Below are 20,151 nucleotides of genomic sequence, written 5' to 3'. Positions count from 1 at the left end.
ATGGGCGGGTAGATTTCCTTATCCTTAGGGCCTTTGCCAGTAAACTTTTGTATGAACTGTGTGAGTACGAGATCAATTTAACACTTGAGGGCTTACTGAGTAAGGCGAGTGCCTTGGTATGCTTAAATTGTGACCTTTGGGTTGCCTAAGTATCAGAACAGAGGGGTGCTACTTGTATGGGCAGGTAATCACCCTTATCCTCGGGTAATCTCGTGGGTTAAATATTTGCATGTGTTTGATTAGGATCAGGAAATGATTTCGAAAATTATGTTAAGGATTTTCAAATGTTAAATATTATGTTATATATAAACTCATGTTGGCCACACACTGCTTTAATATATGGTTTCTTCCCTTACTGAGATGTGTCTTACTCGAATATAAATTTATCTTTTTTTCAGGATTTCATTGAGATCGAGCTTAGAGAGCTCGAGGTTCTATAACATTATTGGGAAATAGTAAAAGAAAATGGTATATTTTTATTTTAATTATGGGATGCAAATATATATGTTTTACGTCCTTATATTTTAAGTCTGTGGAGAAAAGAAAGTTGTGAACATACTGAAATGTTTTGGAGATATATGTAATTATGGAAATGCAGGTGTTGGATGATTTATTATAGATTATAGTTAGAATTAGTAAACTTTGGTATTATGTTATATGAAGGTTATGATCATGTTTTTCCGCTGCGTATGTTTTGGAATATGATTTATGAGGATGTGATCAGGTATAACGCACCGGACTCGGGTTTAAGGGTTCGGGGCGTTTCAATTTATGTATGTAATTTTGTAAATATGGATACTTCGATTGGAGTATGCTTGTAATTATATAGTTCTTTTTATATGTAATTAGATTATATGCATGTGTGTAATTAGCGCTATTAGAGATACATATACACTTTCCATTTCTCATTGATTGTGTATTTATCATAGAGTAGATATTTAAGAATAATTTGGGATCCTTGACTCATGTATAAATACACCCTTGTATTGTTGAATAATAGAAAAATCCCCTTATTCAATTTTAACAAGTGCAATTTAATAAGTTCATAAAGTTGAGTCAGGTTGGTTCAAGTGGTAAGGGCGACTTGTGACTTTAGTGACCCCAAAGTCATGGGTTCGAGCGCGGGATAAAGGAACAATAGGATTACAACATTGCAGGATCAATCAGAATGCAACAGCACAGAACCTTTAAGAGATAGGGGGTGCGAGCTTTACTAATAGAATAGAAAGGGCTTGTTCATCAGGGTGCGCAGGGGGTGGCCCCAATGATGGCATTTTTTATCTCATCTGTATTCCGAAAATGGAATTGATCAGAAAAATTTGAACTTTTTTTTCCAAAAAGATGAAGCCCAGAAAGGCTCAAAGAGTGAGTGAAAATGATGCACTACACAGACGCCATTTGGACCCTACGAAAGCAAGCCCCGAGTTGGTCCGTACCAACCAAGAAAATTAGCTTCATTTGCCATGTTGAGGGCTCAAAAGAAGCTCATGTTGAATTGCATGTGCAAGAACCAATCAGCCCCCTTCAGAGTTTACCCCAGTGAATTACCAGGGGTGTGTCAATGAGTGGACAGCTTTCACCCCCTCAGGTTTGGTGCCACATCATAGTGTCCAAAGTGGCGCGATAGTGACTGGAGTCCCCAGGTTATTAAAAAAAGGTCATAAATATGTAGGTATGCAATTATAGGATTGCCTCCATCTATCGTTTAAAATTAAACTACATAATTACATAACTAATACTACTATCCATAAATATGTGCATACAATTTGGTTCGAATTTGTACATAATTACATAATCAAATTAGTTAGGTTATCTAAACAAATAATATGCATGTATATACGTAATTTTGTAACTTGTTCAATTTAAATATGTTCATATTTTTGTTGATATTTAATTATAATATTGACTACACTTATCATTTGAAATCAAACTAGAAAGCTATGTTACTAATACCATCATTTGGAAATCTATATCCATAATTTTGTAGGCATAAACAATTCAATTCAAATATGTACGTATCTATGTAATTATATGTTTACTTAATAATATTGCTAAATAATAGTTTCCATAATTTATAATCTCTTATAGAATCTGTTTGGATCAAGGATTTTGATTAAAAAAAAAAGGAAAAGATAGGAAAATAGGAAGAAAACTCATTTTCTATTATATTTTCTCTCTATCAAATAATACTAAAAATGAAAATTTCTTCTAATAAAAATAAAATTTAAGAAAAATCAAAGGTTAATGATGCGTAAAATTAAAATTGTATTAATTGATTTGGTATATTTTATGTTCTTTTTCTTACTTTTCTTGATGACCAAACATGGAAAGGTGTATTCCTCAATGTTTTCTTTTCCTTTTCCTCACATTTTCCAAGTTTCAAATGGACCTTAAGGCTTTCTTTGTTAGAGATGGAGCTAGAAGACAGTCAAGAGATGATGCGTTGTTGAGTCGAAAAATGCGTGGAATTTATTCTCTATTAATATCTTCATTATAAACTTCCAATTGTGATTAATTTGATTGATTCGTATTTAATTATGATGTAAATTCTAAGCCTATATAAAGAGGGTTGTGGAAGTGTATGATATAGCACAGCACAGTGCAGAGAGAGCACAGAGTAGCTTAGAGAGAGCAGAGAGAAAGAGGGTGGAAGAGAGAGAGAGAGAGAGAGAGAGAGAGAGAGAGAGAGAGAATTGTAAAATTTTTCAGCAAGTTATTGAATAGTTGGTGTGTGCTCCGTGGACGTAGGTCATTGTTGACCGAACCACGTAAAACTCTTGATGTCACTTTGATCTGGATGCTCACAGGTTCCTAACAAGTGGTATCAGAGCCCGGTTGGAGCAGAAAAGCCAGATTGGAAGTGATCCTAAAATTCAAAGTTCTGTCCAGTAGATCAAAACTGTGTTTTGAGGCCACCATCTCATTCAGCTCACCGAGACGAAGAGAAGGGTGTCCACCGGAGCTCGAACAGAGTTCAAACAAGCCCACACGGGCCTTCAGGCACCTCGTCAGAGCAAGAAGCCTCTCCATGCGCCGGCAACGCGCCGCACGCGTCTTCTTCTCCCGATCCGCCTCTACCCGACCCGGTCCACTACCCGACCCGAACCAGCAAGAGACTCAAACCCGGGTGAGCCTAAGATCTGATCCACGAATCGGATCCGACCCACCACTCAGGACCGGCCACGTCAGCACTGCTGCGTCAGCTGCCACGCCAGCGGGAGGTGCCACATCAGCAGCGGGCCCCACACGCCACACTAGTGCCACGTCACCAGTGGGCCCCACCTTTGACACGTCAGCCGACCACGTCACCGGTGGGCCCCACCTCTGCCACGTTTTCGGTCACGTTAGTGGGTGTGCCATGTCAGCAGGTGTACATGTCAGCGCCACGTCAACAGTGCCACGTCATCAAGCTTGACTAGGTTTGACCAAACTTTGACTGAGCTTTTTGGAGTCGTTTTGGGTCCGTTTTTCGAGCGACTTGAACCATTTCTAGGGTTTTCGATCGTTCTGGATCCAACCACACTATCCATTTGAGCTAATTCCATCTCTAAATCAGTGAATTGAGATGTCGAATGAAAAGAGCTCAAAAATCGAAATGTTCAATGGGAACAATTTCGATTTTTAGAAGATGTAGATAAAGGATTATTTGTTTGGGAAGGAATTACACTTACCATTAAAGGGTAAGCCAATATCCATGAACGAGGACGAGTGGGAGTTGTTTGATCAAAAAGCCCTCGGAGCCATCAGAATAACGTTGTCGAAATCTGTGGTGTTCAATATCAAGCATATAACATCCACCAAGTCTCTAATGGATGCACTCTCTAATATGTACGAGCAGCCTTTAGCCGCAAACAAGGTACATCTCATGAAAAGATTATTTACAATAAACATGTCTGCAGGTGAGAGTTTCAGCAGGCATTTGAATAACTTCAATGAGTTGTCTGATCAATGCGCCTCAGTCGGGATAACGTTTGATAATGAGATTCAGGCTCTACTAATTCTCAGTCAGTTTCCTGAAAATTGGAATGGTGTGGTCACTGCCATCAGTAGCTCCGCAGGAAAATCGAAACTTGTATACGATGAGGTCGTCAGCATGATTTTGACTGAGGAAATAAGAATGTAGCCGAACCATAGCTCCAATTCGAGTTCAGCCTTGAACATGGAGAGTCGAGGTAGAGGAAACAGGCATGGACAATCAAACAACCGAGGCAGATATAGGACCGAACGGTCTAAATCCAGAAATCCCAGAGGTACTCATGACACAGGTTCCTAGAGCACTAAAGTTATCGAGTGCTAGAATTGTGGAAAGAATGGTCATTACAAGAACCAGTGCAAGAGTCAGGAGAAAGAATTCGAGACAAGGGCAAAGACAGAAGCAAATATTTCTTCTGAGAATGATAAGATGTTGATATACTCTTTGGAGAGCAAGCAGGAGTCTTGGGTCTTAAACTCCAGAGCCTCATTTCATGCCACATGCTATAGAGATTGTCTAGAGGAGTACACACCAGGTAATTTTGGTAAGGTGTACCTTGGCAACGATCAATTTTGCGACGTATCCGGCAAGGGAGTTGTGAAAATCAATATAAACGGGTCAGTATGGAAGCTGAAGGATGTCAGGTATATTCCAGACCCGAGAAAGAATTTGATCTCAGTGGGTCAGCTGGCAGATGAGGGATACACAATGAAATTCATTGGCGATGAATGGAAAGTTTCAAAGGGTATATTAACGATTGCGCAAGGTAAGAAAAGCGGAACACTTTTTCTAACCTCCAATGCCTCCATATCTATTTCAATTGCTGCAGGAAATGACGACAGCGACATCTGGCACCGACTTGGTCACATGAGCGAGAAGGGACTCAGGGTGATGCACTCAAAGGAAAAATTGAGTGGTCTACAGTCAGTGCAGGATGACATGTGTGAGGATTGTATGGTCAAGAAAAAGAAGAGAGTTAGTTTCCAAATAAACACCCATGCCCCAAAGAAGAAGGGACTAGAACTGGTCCACTCAGAATGTGTTGGGCAGAATACTGAGAATCCTCAGGTGGGGGAACCAGTGGAGCAGATCGTCGCACCACCGTCTCCTACTCCAGATCCGGAGCTTAGGAGATCTACTCAGTCTCATATACCAGACAGAAGGTATATTGATTACTTACTTCCTACAGATGGAGGAGAGTCCAAATGCTATGATGAAGCATGTCAGGTGGCAGATACGAGCAAGTGGGAGCTTGCGATGAAGGATGAGATGAAGTCCCTCACCTCTAACAGAATGTGGAAGTTGCCCAAAGGCTTTCACAACAAGTGGGTGTACAGAATCGAAGAGGAGCATAACGGCTCCAAAAGGTACAAGCCTCAGTTGGTAGTCAAAGGCTTTGAGCAAAAGGACAGGATTGACTACACCGGCATTTTTACACCAGTTGTGAAGATGACAGCCATCAAATTAGTCCGCAGGATTCAAGCAGACAGGAAGATGGTGACTATAGAGAAGCTAAAATTGTGTTCAACTTCAGTTGATCTTCATGCTTGAAGACACATATTATGACCACATCATTTATTCATGATACTGGTTGAGGAGGTGTCTCTGTCTCCAAGTGGGAGATTGTTAGAGATGGAACCAGAAGACAGCCAGGAGATGACGCGTTGCTGAGTCAGAAAACATGTGGAATTTATTCTCTATTAATCTCTTCATTATAAACTTCCAATTGTGATTAATTTGATTGATTCGTATTTAATTATGATGTAAATTCCAAGCCTATATAAAGAGGGTTGTGGAAGTGTATGATATAGCACAGCACAATGCAGAGAGAACACAGAGTAGCTTAGAGAGAGTAGAGAGGAAGAAGGGAGGAAGAGAGAGAGAAGGAGAAAGAGAATTGAAAAATTTTTCGGCGAGTTATTGAATAATTGGTATGCGCTCCGTGGACGTAGGTCGTTGTTGACCAAACCACGTAAAATTCTTGGCATCACTTTGATCTGGATGTTCACAGGTTCTTAACATTATCAAGGTATTTCGCTGTACTACATTCCAAAAGATTTGAGAACTCCTCATCCCTTAAATTCTAACCTACGTTAGGTAAATATATATTTTTCAAGTGTACAAGATCAATATACTTCAGGCACAACGTTTAAAAAGTAATTAGTTCTTTTCTCCGAATTACCTTATCCTAATGATCTTCTAATAGAAAATGCTACTCTTTTTATTCATCTAATCAACTTAAAAACAGAATAATAGGAGAAAGATAATATTTTTTTTATTAGTACTTTTGTCATATTTTCATGTGTGGCTTATTATTACGAAACAAACTTTGTGGGGTAACATTAATAGAATGTTACACAGATGCACTACTAAGTATTTGTATTTTGTTATGTTCGGTATAAGAACTTTTTTTATTTGGAATTATGAGAAAGAAAGGGAAAAAATATATACGCAGGAGAGGGAGTGAAAGTGGATAATTATGTAATATTATTATTAGGGACATCCCTTGGATAAAATTATCTTCCAATAAAAAGTTAGCTTTTATCTTTTAAAAGTTTCATATTCCTTACTCTAAAATATTTACGAAAAAGCTAAAAGGCCGCTTTAAAAAAATCAAAATACCTATTTATACCTAAAATTTACTTTTAAAAAGAGAACTTAAGTCAAAAAGGGGGAGAGGCAACTCACCTTTAGGGTTTTCATCAATGTATTTTGCATTTTTGCCCTAAGGTTGACAATGCATGAAGCATTGCCACATAAAAGAACCTAGTTGTCATCTAGAAAGTAGGTTTTGAGTATTAGAGTTGCAGATTATAAGACTACCAAAAAAAACTTAGTGATGGTATTGTTACCATTGCCATTATTATCATTAGAAAGTCATAGAAAAATGAGAAAAAAAAAACGTAAATATAAGGCAAATATTATTATTATTATTATTATTATTATTATTATTATTATTAATGTAACCATTAAAGTTTGAATTAAGGATTTTGTTTGAAAAAAGAAAAAGAAATGAAAATAAAAAGAAAGTTCATTTTCTATTATATTTTCTCTCTATATAAATACTATTAAAATTGAAAATTTATTTCAATGTGATTAGAAATCAAGAAAAATAAATTTTTTGTTCATTCATTGATTTATAGTTTTGTTTTCTTTTTCTCTTTTTTGACAACCAAACATATCATTTTATTCTTCTTTTTTTCCCAAGGTAAACATACATAAGTGGTAATTGCTTTTTGAATGGAGTTACATGTTAAGCCCACAAAAGTCATTTCAATGGACATAGAACTATGTATCAAGAATCAATAAAATAGATTGTAAGACTTCTCACAAATTGGATATATTGAAAAGGGAAAGAAGATGTCTTATTATATGCAAGTCTCGTACTCTACATCAAACCAATATGCATACTTCCACAAGGACAAGGAGAACAAAAATTGGACAGCATGCTTCATTACAAGGGCTGCAACCAAGATTAGCTAATCTTAAAAGCCAAGCTAATCTTGTGGGTCTTCGAAAATCGAGATCGAGTTGGTTAAAATTAAAATCAAAATTGAGCTCGCTAGGCTTGGCTCAACTCTATTATTCAAATCTTGACCCCAATTCAAGCTCGAGGAATTCGAGCTTCCAGCACCTTGGTCCGTCAAGTATCTTCCTCCTTCTTACCAAAGATCCCTTTCAAATACAGGAATGGGACTTGATCCTTCAACCTCTCATTTTGGGAGGAGAATGACAAACCATCAGGCTGAAGCCCGTAAAGTAGTTAAAAATAAGTAGCATCTAGCTGCAGAAAATAGGTTCAAGGAGTCTTATATGTTAGGACCGGAGGAGCCCATGGGTGGGCTTGATACACATGGGTGAACATCAACTTGACTAAAAAAGCTTCAGTCTATTGGGTCTTGGGTCCAACCATGTATATAAGCCCCCATCATCTACTCTAATTTTCTAATGTGGGACCAACTCACAAGTGGAATTCTCAACAATCTCCCCCTCACTTGTGAGTTCCAACTGCTCCCCCTTGAACGGAAATTGTCTCCCTATTGGGACAATTCTCCAATAGTTGCTCAAGTGGGCCTTACCACTGGCGCTTTATGTGCCTCAGATTGCATTCCACGTGCCTCCGAACCAATCCTACCTCTCACGTCTTGACCCTATTCGGATCCATCCGCAGCCTAGATGATTCTTATTGGCCTCAGCCACACACTTGGTCCTCCAACTGTTAGCACGCTAGGAGAATTAACTTCCCGTCTCGACTTTTACGATGTCGCTCACCCAAAGTTACGAACCGTCGGCTCTGATACCACTTGTTAGGAACCTGTAAGCATCCAGATCAAAATGACACCAAGATTTTAATGTGGTTTGGTCAATAATGACCTACGTCTACGGAGCACACACCAAATATTCACTAACTCGCCAAAAAATATTACAATTCTCTCTCTCTCTCTCTCTCTCTCTCTCTCTCTCTCTCTTCTTCCTCTCTGCTCTTTCTGAGCTACTCTGTGCTCTCTCTGCACTGTGCACTGTACACTTTCCACAGCTCTCTTTATATAGGCTTGGAATTTACATCATAATCAATACAAATCAATCAAATTGGAAGTTACAACAAAGACATAAATTACACCATAAATTGTACCGCGTGAAATTAAATTCACCACGTTTTCCAACTCAGCTCTCCTGGCTGTCTTCTAACTCCATCTCTAACAATCTCCCACTTGGAGACAGAGACGCTTCCTCAACTAGTATCATGAATAAATGATGTGCTCAAAATATGTCTTCAGGCATGAAAACCAACTGAAGTTGAACATAACTTCAGCTTCTCTGTAGTCACCACTTTAGTTAACATATCTGTCGGATTTCTATTACCTTGGATTTTTCAACTATCAACACACCGTCCTCTATCAGAGATCTGACGAAGTGGTAACGCAATCCAATATGCTTAGTTCTTGAATGAAATGTTGAATTCTTCGCCAGATGTATCGCAGTCTGACTGTCACTGTACAAAACATTTCTTTCCTGCTTTAATTCAAGTTCCGTTAACAAACCCTAAAGCCAAATCATCTCTTTACTGGCTTCTGTCACTGCTACATACTCAACTTCTGTAGTGGATAAGGCAACAATCTTTTGTATATGCGACATCCAACTAACAGCTGTTGTGCCAACAGTGAACACGTATCCAGTGGTGCTCCTACGATGATCTATTTCACCAGCAAAATCGGCATCTACATACCCTTCGACTTTCAAGTCTCCTTTGCCGAAACATAAGCACTTATCAATAGTGCCTCTGAGGTACCTGAAGATCCACTTCACTGCTTCTCAGTGAGTCTTCCCTGAATTAGACATGAATCTACTGACTGCTCCCACTACTTGGCCAATGTCCGGTCTGGTACAAACTATGGCGTACATGAGACTTCCAATGGCTGAGGCGTAAGAAACCTTAGCCATGAAGTCCTTCTCTTCATCTGTCTGGGGAACCTGATCCTTGGAGAGGTGAAAGTGTCCTGCCAAAGGTGTATTTACTGCTTTTGTGATACCCCATGGATGAAAGATTTAAAAGATTAGATGTTACTACCCATATCAAAAAGTTGCACATTTCTTTTCGGGAGCTTTCCCATAAGAACTCCACAGTTAAGCGTGCTTGCCTTGGAGCAATATTGGGATGGGTGACCTCTTGGGAAGTTTTCTCAAGAAGTGTGTGAATGAGGACAAAACACACTGAAAAGGACACGTGTTGATCTGTGGGGCTAGTCATTAGTCCGATAAGGCCTGCCCCCTGTTGTCTGGTCCAAGTGGAGGAGGACAGATGCAGTGCTCCCTGACAAACCCAGGTTGGAGCATTACAAATGGTATCAGAGCCAACACTTAGCCGGAAATGTGATGAGAATCACATCGCCTGGGTTTGGAAATGTGGGTTTGCAATGAGGACGTTGCGTTCTATAAGTGGAGGAGAATATGATACCCAATGGATGAAAGATTTAAAAGATTAGATGTTACTACCCATATCAACAAGGTGCACATTTCTTTTCGGGAGTTTTCCCATAAGAATTCCACGGTTAAGCATGCTTGCCTTGGAGCAATATTGGGATGGTGACCTCCTGGGAAGTTTTCTCAGGGAGTGTGTGAGTGAGGACAAAATATACTGAAAAGGACATGTGTTGATCTATGGGGCTAGTCATTAGTCCGATAAGGCCCGGCCCCTGTTGTCTGGTCCAGGTGGAGGAGGAGAGATGCAGTGCTCCCTGGTAGACCCAAGTTAGGGCATTACAGCTTTGGCGTTGCTCATGTTAAACCTCTGTAGAACACGGCTAATGTACTCCGACTGAGATAACTGCAATATTCTCGATCGCTTATCTCTAGAGATTCGCATTCGCATCCCAAGTATCTGCTTCGCTGAGCCTAAGTCCTTCATGTCAAATTCCATTGACAATTGCTGCTTCAATTTTCTGATCAATTCTATATCCAATCTTGCGATCAACATGTCATCTACATATAATAACAGAATGATAAAGCTATACCGATACCTCTTGAAGTAGCAACAATGGTCAACATTACACTTTATAAAATCATTCATGTGCATAAAGCCGTAAAATTTTTGGTACCATTGTCTAGGAGCTTTTTTAAGACCGTACAAACTCTTTTTCAACCTACACACTAGATTCTCTTTACCTTTCTCTGAGAATCCTTCTGGTTGATGCATGTAGATTTCCTCATCAAGATCACCATGAAGAAATGCCGTCTTCATATCTAACTGTTCAAGATGTAAACCCTCTGAGGGAACAATACTCAGAATAGATCTAATGGTTGTCAGCTTCACAAATGGTGCAAAAATATCGGTGTAGTCAATTCCTTCCTTCTGCTTGAATACCATCCGAGCCTTGTACCTCTCGGAGCCGTCATGCTCCTTTTTGATTCTATAAACTCATTTGTTGTGAAGAGCCTTCTTATCATTGGGCAATTTAGCTAGTTCCCATGTTTTGTTGGAGTTAAGAGACTTCATCTTGTCTTTCATTGCAAGCTCCCACTTGCTTGCATCTCCTGCCTGACATGCTTCAACATAGCATTCAGGTTCTCCTCCATCTATAAGAAGTAAATGGTTCACATACCTCATGTTTGGTATGTGCTTCCGAGAAGATCTTCTAATCTTTGGTGCTGGAGTAGGAGGTGGTGGTGCAACAATCTGCTCTACATGTTCCTCTGACTAAGGAATCTCGGTAGTCTGCTGAGGATTTTCTGTGTTCTGTTGACGTGTCCTTACACCTTCTAAAATGTCATCAACATCTACAAAGTTGTTTCAGACTCTATAAACTCAGTTGTGTGCCTATCCTTGTACATCATCTTTTCATAAAAAATCACATCTCTGCTTCTGATCACCTTTTTGTTTTCATCATCCCAAATGCGATATCCAAATTCATCTCCACCATAACCGATGAAAGTGCATTTCTAGGATTTCGGATCCAACTTATTCCTAACATGATCATGTACATATACGACACAACCAAAAACTTTCAAATGTGAAAGTCTTACATCTTTGTTACTCCAAACTTCGTCAGGTAGATTGTAGTCCAATGGTACTGAAGAACTTCTATTGATCAAATAAGCTATTATGTTGACTGCTTCTACCCAAAATATTTTTGGCAGGCCTGACTACATACGCATGCTTATAGCTTTCTCTGTCAATGTTCTGTTCATCCGTTTTGCTACGCCATTGTGTTGAGGCGTATCTGACATAGTTCTTTCCATTCTGATATCATGCTCATAACAGAATTTCTTGAACTAAGTGTCAACATACTCTCCACCGTTATCTGTTCTCAGCTTTTTGATTTTCAACCCAGTTTCGTTTTCTACCGTCGCTTTCCAAATTCTAAAAGCATAAAAAACATCAAATTTATACTTCAGGAAGTAAACTCATACCTTCCGTGAATGATCATCAATAAACGTGACGAAGTAATGCTTTCCTCCTATAAATGAAATGGTTGTTGGTCCCCATACATCTGAATGGACTAGCTCAAGTCTTTCTTTCTTCGGGGTACTGATATTTGTTTGGAAATTGACTCTCTTCTGTTTCCCAAATATGCAATCCTCACATGTGTCAATCTACACCGACTATAAATCACTTAACTTACCCTTTGAGTGCATTACCTTGAGTCCCTTCTCACTCAGGTGTCCGAGTCATTGATGTCATAAGTTGTTATCATCATTTCCTGTAGCAACTGTAATAGACAAACATGTATCAGGAGTTATATAAAGAGTACCACTTTTCTTACCTCGAGCAATTGTCGATGCACCCTTCGAAATCTTCCATTCATCACCCATGAAAGATGTGTTATAGCATTCATCTGCCAATTGACCGACTGAGATCAAATTCTTTCTCAGGTCTAGAATATACCTGACATCTCTCAGTTTCTATACTGACCCATTCATTTTGATCTTTACTGTCCCCTTACCGGCAATGTCGCACGGTTGATCATTGCCCAGATAAACTTTATCGAAATTACCTGATGTATATCCCTTTAGGCAATCTTTGCTGCAAGTGGCATGGAATGAAGCTCCGGAGTCTATGACCCAAGACTCCTACTTGCTCTCCAAAGAGCAGATCAACAACTTATCATTCTCGGAAGCAATATTTGCTTCTGTCTTTGCCCTCGTCTCGAATTCTTTCTTCTGACTCCTGCATTGGTTCCTATAATGACCAGTCTTTCCACAGTTCCAACACTCAATAACTTTAGTGCTCTGGGAACCTGTGTCCTGAGTACCTCTAGGATTTCCAGATTTAGACCGTCTGGGCCTAGATCTGGCTCGGTTGTTTGATCGTCCATGCCTGTTTCCTCTGCCTCGACTCTCCATGTTCAATGCTGAACTCAAATTGGAACTATGGTTCAGCTGCATTCTTATTTCCTTCGTCAAAATCATGCTGACGACCTCATCGTATGCAAGTTTCGATTTTCCTGCAGAGCTTCTAATGGCAGTGACGACACCATTCCAATTTTCAGGCAACCGACTGAGAATTAGTAGAGCCCGAATCTCATTATCAAACGATATCCCGACTGAGGCGAGTTGATCAGACAACTCATTGAAATTATTTAGATGCCTGCTGAAACTCTCACTTATAGACATATTCATCGTAAATAGTCTTTTCATGATATGTACCTTGTTTGCGGCTGAAATCTGCTCGTACATATTAGAGAACGCATCCATCAGAGACTTGGTGGATGTTATATGCTTGATATTGAACGCCACAAATTTCAACAACGTCATTTTGATGGCTCTAAGGGCTTTTCGATCAAGCAACTCTCACTCGTCCTCTTTCATAGATGTTGGCTTACCCTTCAACAGTAAGTGTAATTTCTTTCCAAACAAATAATCTTTTATCTGCATCTTCCAGAAACTGAAATAGTTTTCGTTGAACATTTCAATTTTTGAACTCTTTTCATTCGACATCTCAATTCGCTAATCTAGAGATGAAATTAGCTCAAATGGATAGCGCGGTTGGATCCGAAATGATCGAAAACCCTAGAAATGGTTCAAGTCGCTCAAAAAATGGACCCAAAACGACTCCGAAAAGCTCAGTCAAAGTTTAGTCAAACCTGATCAAACTTGGTCAAGCTTGCTGACGTGGCATTTGCTGATGTGTGCACCTACTGACTTGGCACATCCGTTGACGTGGTAGAGGTGGGGCCACTGATGCCGTGGCAGGGTGGGGCCACTGATGACTTGGCAATGGGCCCGCTGACGTGGCGTTCAGACGCTAACGTGGCGCGTAGAGCGAAGGTCAGACCTGGGTCTGGAACCGGATCTTGAGATGATCTGGTACGACGCAGTTTCCGGGTCGAGTCGAGGCGGAATGGGTGAAGAAGACGCGTGCGGCACGTGGAGAGACGTCTTGCTCCGGCAAGGCGCGTGCGACTTCTTCTGAACTCCTTTGGAGCTCCGGCTGGCACCCTTCTCTTTGTCTCGGCAAATTGAATGCGATGACGGCCTCAAAACGTAGTTTTGATCTACTGGACAAAGTTCTGAATTTCAGGATCACTTCCAATCTGGTTTTTCTGCTCCAACCGGACTCTGATACCACTTGTTAGGACCGGAGGAGTCCATGGGTGGGCTTGATACACATGGGTGAACACCAACTTAACCCAAAAGCTTCAGCCTTTTGAGTCTTGGGTCCAACCATGTATATAAACCCTCATCATCTACTCTAATTTCTTAATGCGGGACAAACTCACAAGTAGAATTCTCAACATTATATGTCATTTTCTTTCTTATTAAAAATTAAACACGAAAGGAAGACTTCCATCTCCAAGTTCAACTCAGACTTCTTTAATGTCATTTTGTATTATGAGTCAACCACAGCTACGGTTGCAGTTTGGGAAAGGAAAGAACTAGTGTTATGCATAACGTTCTCTGTTCCAGTGATTCAACAGTATTTGATTGAATATCCTGTCTGTGACCAATGAAGGTGGGACATAGGGCCCCAGATGAGTTTTTAATTCTTGTCGATGAAGAGGCAGAAGTATGTACATGCACGCAGTCTACGCAGACAACATCTGTTAAAAAGAAAGATGGTATCCAAGAATCATGAGTGCAGTTCCTATACATACACACATACACATACACATACATACATGATATACACATACATTCACACATTCATACATACATACATACATACATGCATACACAATCTGCCTGAAGGGAAATCTAAGTTTTACGATAATTAGTAATACAGGAAGGAATAGAAGCTTGACAATGTCAACTGAATTCTCAATAACATTAGTGTCTTCAAGTGTTGGACTAAATAAAATGCGAAGAAGATGTGACAAGGGAAATCTTCAAAGCTGTACACAAATACATACATACATTCCTTCCACAGGAAAGGAAAAAAATGCCTCTTCACAGGTAATTGGAATTCTGTACAGCAATCAAGACTTCCCATATAACTTTGCAATAAAATCACATTAATCAACTGCAGTTTCCAGCCATAGTTGTCGATCTGCAAACCTCTAATACTCGCTCCATGTTGAGCTATCATCTTCGGCTTTGATTTGTAATTTTGTGTATCAGGAATCAAGAGGAAAATGGTTAAATTTCAATTGCCAGGATCAGCTCTGCCAAGCCACACAGTCATCAAAATCAAAACTGCTTGCACAGTCCAATAAGGCATTTTGCTGTTGCTCGTATCGACATATATAGTTCAGACCCACAAGAAGCTCACAGATGGCAGCTTCTGTCTTTTCCCTGTCGGCAAAATACAATGTCTGCAGCAGCAGAACATTCATCCGCGTCACAATCTGCTGTTGCTCAAAATTGCGCTCGCTCTGCCACCGGATCATGTTATGCGCGAGCGGCGCAAGCCAACTCAGTATCCCATCAAGGGTTTCTTTCCAATCATGGGCAAGTGGGGCATCGTATATAGCCAAATGCTTCACGTAAGCCTTGAGATTAGTCCTTAAAGATGATCTCAAACTTGATGGCAACATCTGATAAAGATCATCCCTAGCTTCCTCCCCAACTAAATGGGGGTAGCGAAGGAGCTTCTCTATCACGATGATGACATTGGCATAATGCAGGGCTAGAGCAGAGCCTCCGATGGTGCAAGGAGAGGCGTAGGATGCCAGTCTACTTCTCCGGCCAAATCTCAAGCAGTTAGCGGAACTGCACATGGGTTGTAAAAGGCCGCTGATCCGACTTCGATTACTGGAACCAGAGTGCCATTGTTCCTGTTTTGCATCAGTTGCAACCCTGCAACAACCCGAAGCTTCGCTATTGCCATCCTGATCATGATGAACAAGATCATCATCAATCTTTGAAGCCGAGCTGCTTAGGCTAAAACATTCAAGAAAAAGCTTCCCGGGAGTCGACCCACATGGAACAGCAAAATCTTCAGGATGAAATGGAGCTGCTTCCCGTTGTAGTGTCTGTGATCCAAGCTGAGGCTTAGCATTTGTCCCTGTTCTCTCACTTTGCCCAGAATTAGTAGCGCTAGTCTTGCTGAGAACTCGTTTTAGCGGTCCAGAAAGGGTTGGACCATGACTCTGCACATCAATAGCGCCGGAATTACGCTGGAATTCAAGCTTCATTAATAGCGGGGAACCTCCTTCGTGAAGGCCAATACCAAATTCTCCAAATACCACACGTATCCTAGCATAAATTGTGCATACAGTCCTCGCCAAAAGCTCCACAACCTTGTCATAAGTCTGTCCCCAAAGCGAAACGTCCTTGAGATGGTTAACATCTTGCTTCTGCCACGCCAGCTTCTGCTCGAACGCCCGGCGACTCTCCTCGTGCTGGAACTTCTTTGCTGTGCGCTCCATCTCGCTCAGCGTCTCCATTTCGCCGTAAAGATTCGATGTCATCTGCACATACCGCTCCAACTTCCTCACCATCGCCTCCATGTCCTTCACCAAAAACCCTAAACCCCTCAAATCGATCGCTCCACGAACAATATCGCCGTACACATGCTCGAACCCCAGCAAAGCTGGCACACTGCACCTCTTGCCGAGCCTGGAGACGGCCCTGGCGACGCGGTCCAGCTCCTCCAACTTCTCGGCGAGGGCGAGCTCAAGAAGATAAGACTCATTCGAAGAGACGAGGTTCACTACGCCCTTGGACTTCAAGATCTCGCTCTTGAGCTTGGAAATCTCCGAGTCGGTAAGAGATTTGTAGAGGTGAACCGTTTTGGACATGAGGTTCGCGATCTCGAAGGAGAGAATGCCGATGCTCTGACTCTGCTCCGGCTTCTTCGAGCATTTCTTCTTAGAGGATTCCAGAAGAAGGGCGTGCTTCAAATTGGCGCTCACCTGATTTCCCATCTTGAGAATCCAAGTCTCTACAACCATTGCTGCCGCCGTCGCCACAGCCGCCGCCGCCGCAGATGGAAGCAAGAGATCTGGGATTTGAAGACCCTCAGATGAGCCTCATATTACAACAAATTTGCACGGCCAATCTAGGTTGGATTTTGAAAATCAAAACTTGAAAGTTCAAAAGTTGAAATGCGCGTGTGACGTAGGTAGATCTGTCAAACTGTCAAAGTCCACAGCATATGAAAACCATACGGAAAGGAAAGGGGAAAACATTTTCCATTAAAAAAAGAAATTTTCCTCCCAGGCAAACGGAACCCAAGTCCAAGCGTCAAATGCACGATTGCCCCGAAGAACAGAAGCGTGGACCGATCTGCCAGAGCAAAATGAATTGAAGCACTCAAACCTCTGAGACTGTGCCGGAGAAAGTACCAGCAGAGGCATCAAGTTCGCATGGAAGAGGAAAGTAGACCGTGCGCCCAGGGCGCATTTTAGGAGAGAGCACGCGTGGCCGAGAGAAGGCGAAAAAGTGATTTCATTTGTAGTGTTTTCGGAAGTGCTTTCGGTACTTCCAAGTGGGCCTGAAATATTTTTGGGTATTTACGAGTTTCAACCACACCATTGGTACGATTTCATTAAATTTTGAGCTGGGGCACTTTCATGAGTGGGCCCCACGGGCCACCTGTCCCAGCCATTTTCGGATTTACCATAATCTCTGTTTTTATGAATACAATAGTCGACATGATAGTTATTGCAATTGGTTGGAGGAGGTTGTAAATTTGAAACGTCGACGTTTTCCGCCAATATTTATTGCCTTCAAGCAGCTCAGCTGCTCAGGCATCACATGCCAATAAATGTTTTTTTTTTTTTCTTCTATTTTGATTGAGTTTTCATTTTCTCTTTTTTTTTTTCCCCTTCTATTTTGTTTGTTTAGGTAAAATAAATAGCATATTCAAAGTCACCGGATTGAGAACTAAAAATGTTAGTCTATCTTTACAGAAGCGATATCTGTGGATGGTGAAAATTTACTCTATGAGCTAGCGGGGACCGTAGATGGTGAGAGTTCGCTCTGTGAGCCAGTGAGAACCGTGGATGGTGAGAGTTTTCTTTGAGTCAGCGGAAACTGTAGATGGTAATAGAAATATATCCTAGGGGTCGGGTTAGTCGAACGTCCAACTGATGTACGGAAGTCATATCTATATTCTGGACTTTACTTAATCAGCGAGACCTAGGGGGAGGACGCTGATCCCGTATGTTTGGTACCGTACCAGGGGGTCTGAAAAGCTTGTTGGTGGCTGGAGTTCCTATATAATAAATAAAAAAAAAAGTTAGCCTATCCAATTGGGTCATATTTTAAATAATTAATTGAGGAATTTTATTGATAAATATATGTGAAAAATTTTACTCTTAAAATAATAATATTTTAAAATGACATCAATTTAATAAATTAAGTTGAAAAAATCAGTTAATAAAATATTTTGAAAATTAAATAATTGTATCGAAGATCGAGTTAATCAATTCTCGAATTGATTACTTCAATTGATGCAATCACTTTAACTCAATTAATTGATACCAATAAGACAAAATAATTATATTATTAAGTTTGCAAAATATTTGGTATATGTATTTTTCACATAAATTAAATGATTAAGCACAAATAAAATATAAAATGTAAAATAAAATTTTAGAATTCATACTTCATAAATTAAAATTACAAAACTAAATGTTAATTCTATTGTGTGTAAAATATGGATGTTAAATGAATATAAAAAACTCAAATTTATATTAATTAGTGGACATTTGTTCGAGACAATTTAAGAGGTTTTCTTGATTTTGTTTAAGTTCATGTTATTAAATATGATATTCAACTAGACCCATGAAGCAAGTTGTGATTTGACCAACCAATGCATTAGAGTAAATTTTTAAGCTATATATTACTTTTAAGATATATTTAATCATTTAATTCCACAAAAATTATATTATAACAAATATTTTGGAATGCTATAATTGTTCAAGTTTTTTTTTTTATAAGTTATTAGTATTATTTATTTATTTATTTTTATATATTTTTAAAAGTTTAGAATTCTAATTTAATCATATTGTCATGCTTACTTAAGTGATTGATCCATACCAATTCGATAAGTCAACCCAAGAATTGAATGTCTGATTTACTTACAAGTTCACTTTTCAAAATATCCTACTTAATTGACTGTTTTTTTTTTTTCAACTTAATTTATCAAATTAATGTCATTTTCTTAATTTATTTTATGACAATTAAATAAAAAGGGTAACTTTGTCATTTTGTTAAGGGTAAATTTTCATTTCTCTCCCATGAAATTAACTGTTAACTAAGAGATCTTTTTCTCGTCCAAAAAATTAAATCTTCAGGAGCTTTTTGATATATTTTAAAAATTTAGGTAATAGTGTCATATTCAGAAAACTTAAGAGGTATTGTTGAATGTTACATTTAATCTTGAAAAATATTAATAGTTTAATATTATTTTACAATTATAAATGAAATAATTTTTTTTAGCTTAAATATTTTTTTTATTATGATTATTTTCCAAAAGAAAATATTTCATGAAGTTTTAAGATTTAAAATAAAAAATTGTTTTTAACAAAATTATGTTCAAGTAAGAGCATCGGCAACTTTTAAACATGCGTTACTTTTCTAAATGGTCAATTGGAAGTCTATATTTGGATTTTTTTTTGTTTTTATTTTTTTTTTCCAACTAAATGAGGGCAACACCTTTAATTATTTATTGACATACTCTCACTTTTGGCAGATGAATACTGTGATTAAATGACAAGTATTGAAAGATTACAAAAAAGAAAGACATTAAGTTCTCTAAAAAACAACACTAACAACCAATGGACTTTGAATCCAAAAAAAGTTAAATAAGAAACAAATTTAAATAGGTCTAGGAAAAATAAAAATACTAAAATAAACTAAAATAAAAAAATCTAAACCAACCAAATAAAAATCAAAAAAATTAATTAATGACGAAAGAAAGTGAGACTCAATCTATCCATCAAAGGATATCTTTTAGAGAACGTGGTGAAAGATATAATTCTTCATAAATGATATTATTTCTTATTTATCATTTTTTAGCGAGAAAATCAGTCGTATTTGCTTTCCTTACTTTGAGTTACACAATAACCTCTTGTTTGGTTTGGTATGCGAAATGAAATTAAAGTATGAAAGAAATTAAGGAATGACTGAAATTACTTTATGACTACAATTAATGCCTTTTTTTTTTGGTTACTTTCAATGACTTTTATATTGGAATGAAAATAAGTCTTTTTTTTTTTATAAAAACTCCTAATGCATAATTATTTAATTTTTTATTACTATTTTTATTTTATATAGTGATTTTTATTAGTATT

At 38.9% G+C, this 20,151-nt stretch overlaps 1 protein-coding gene across 1 annotated transcript; it reads right to left on the bottom strand.

Annotated features, from left to right (window-relative positions):
* Positions 1-14,654: 14,654 nt before the first annotated feature.
* On the bottom strand, positions 14,655-17,512 carry LOC131151965 (uncharacterized). Its single transcript, XM_058103501.1, has one exon. It carries the CDS (start codon positions 16,801-16,803, stop codon positions 15,067-15,069), a length of 1,737 nt encoding a protein of 578 aa, XP_057959484.1. The 5' UTR covers positions 16,804-17,512; the 3' UTR covers positions 14,655-15,066.
* Between the last annotated feature and the right edge of the window lie 2,639 nt (positions 17,513-20,151).

Source organism: Malania oleifera, chromosome 3 (genome assembly GCF_029873635.1).
Source record: "Malania oleifera isolate guangnan ecotype guangnan chromosome 3, ASM2987363v1, whole genome shotgun sequence".
Taxonomy (NCBI): domain Eukaryota; kingdom Viridiplantae; phylum Streptophyta; class Magnoliopsida; order Santalales; family Ximeniaceae; genus Malania; species Malania oleifera.
This window is presented reverse-complemented; position numbering and strand designations above follow the sequence as displayed.

Bases quoted from the DNA above. Each gene is read 5' to 3' on its own strand.
- LOC131151965 (XM_058103501.1), bottom strand. From the start codon at position 16,803: ATGGTTGTAGAGACTTGGATTCTCAAGATGGGAAATCAGGTGAGCGCC.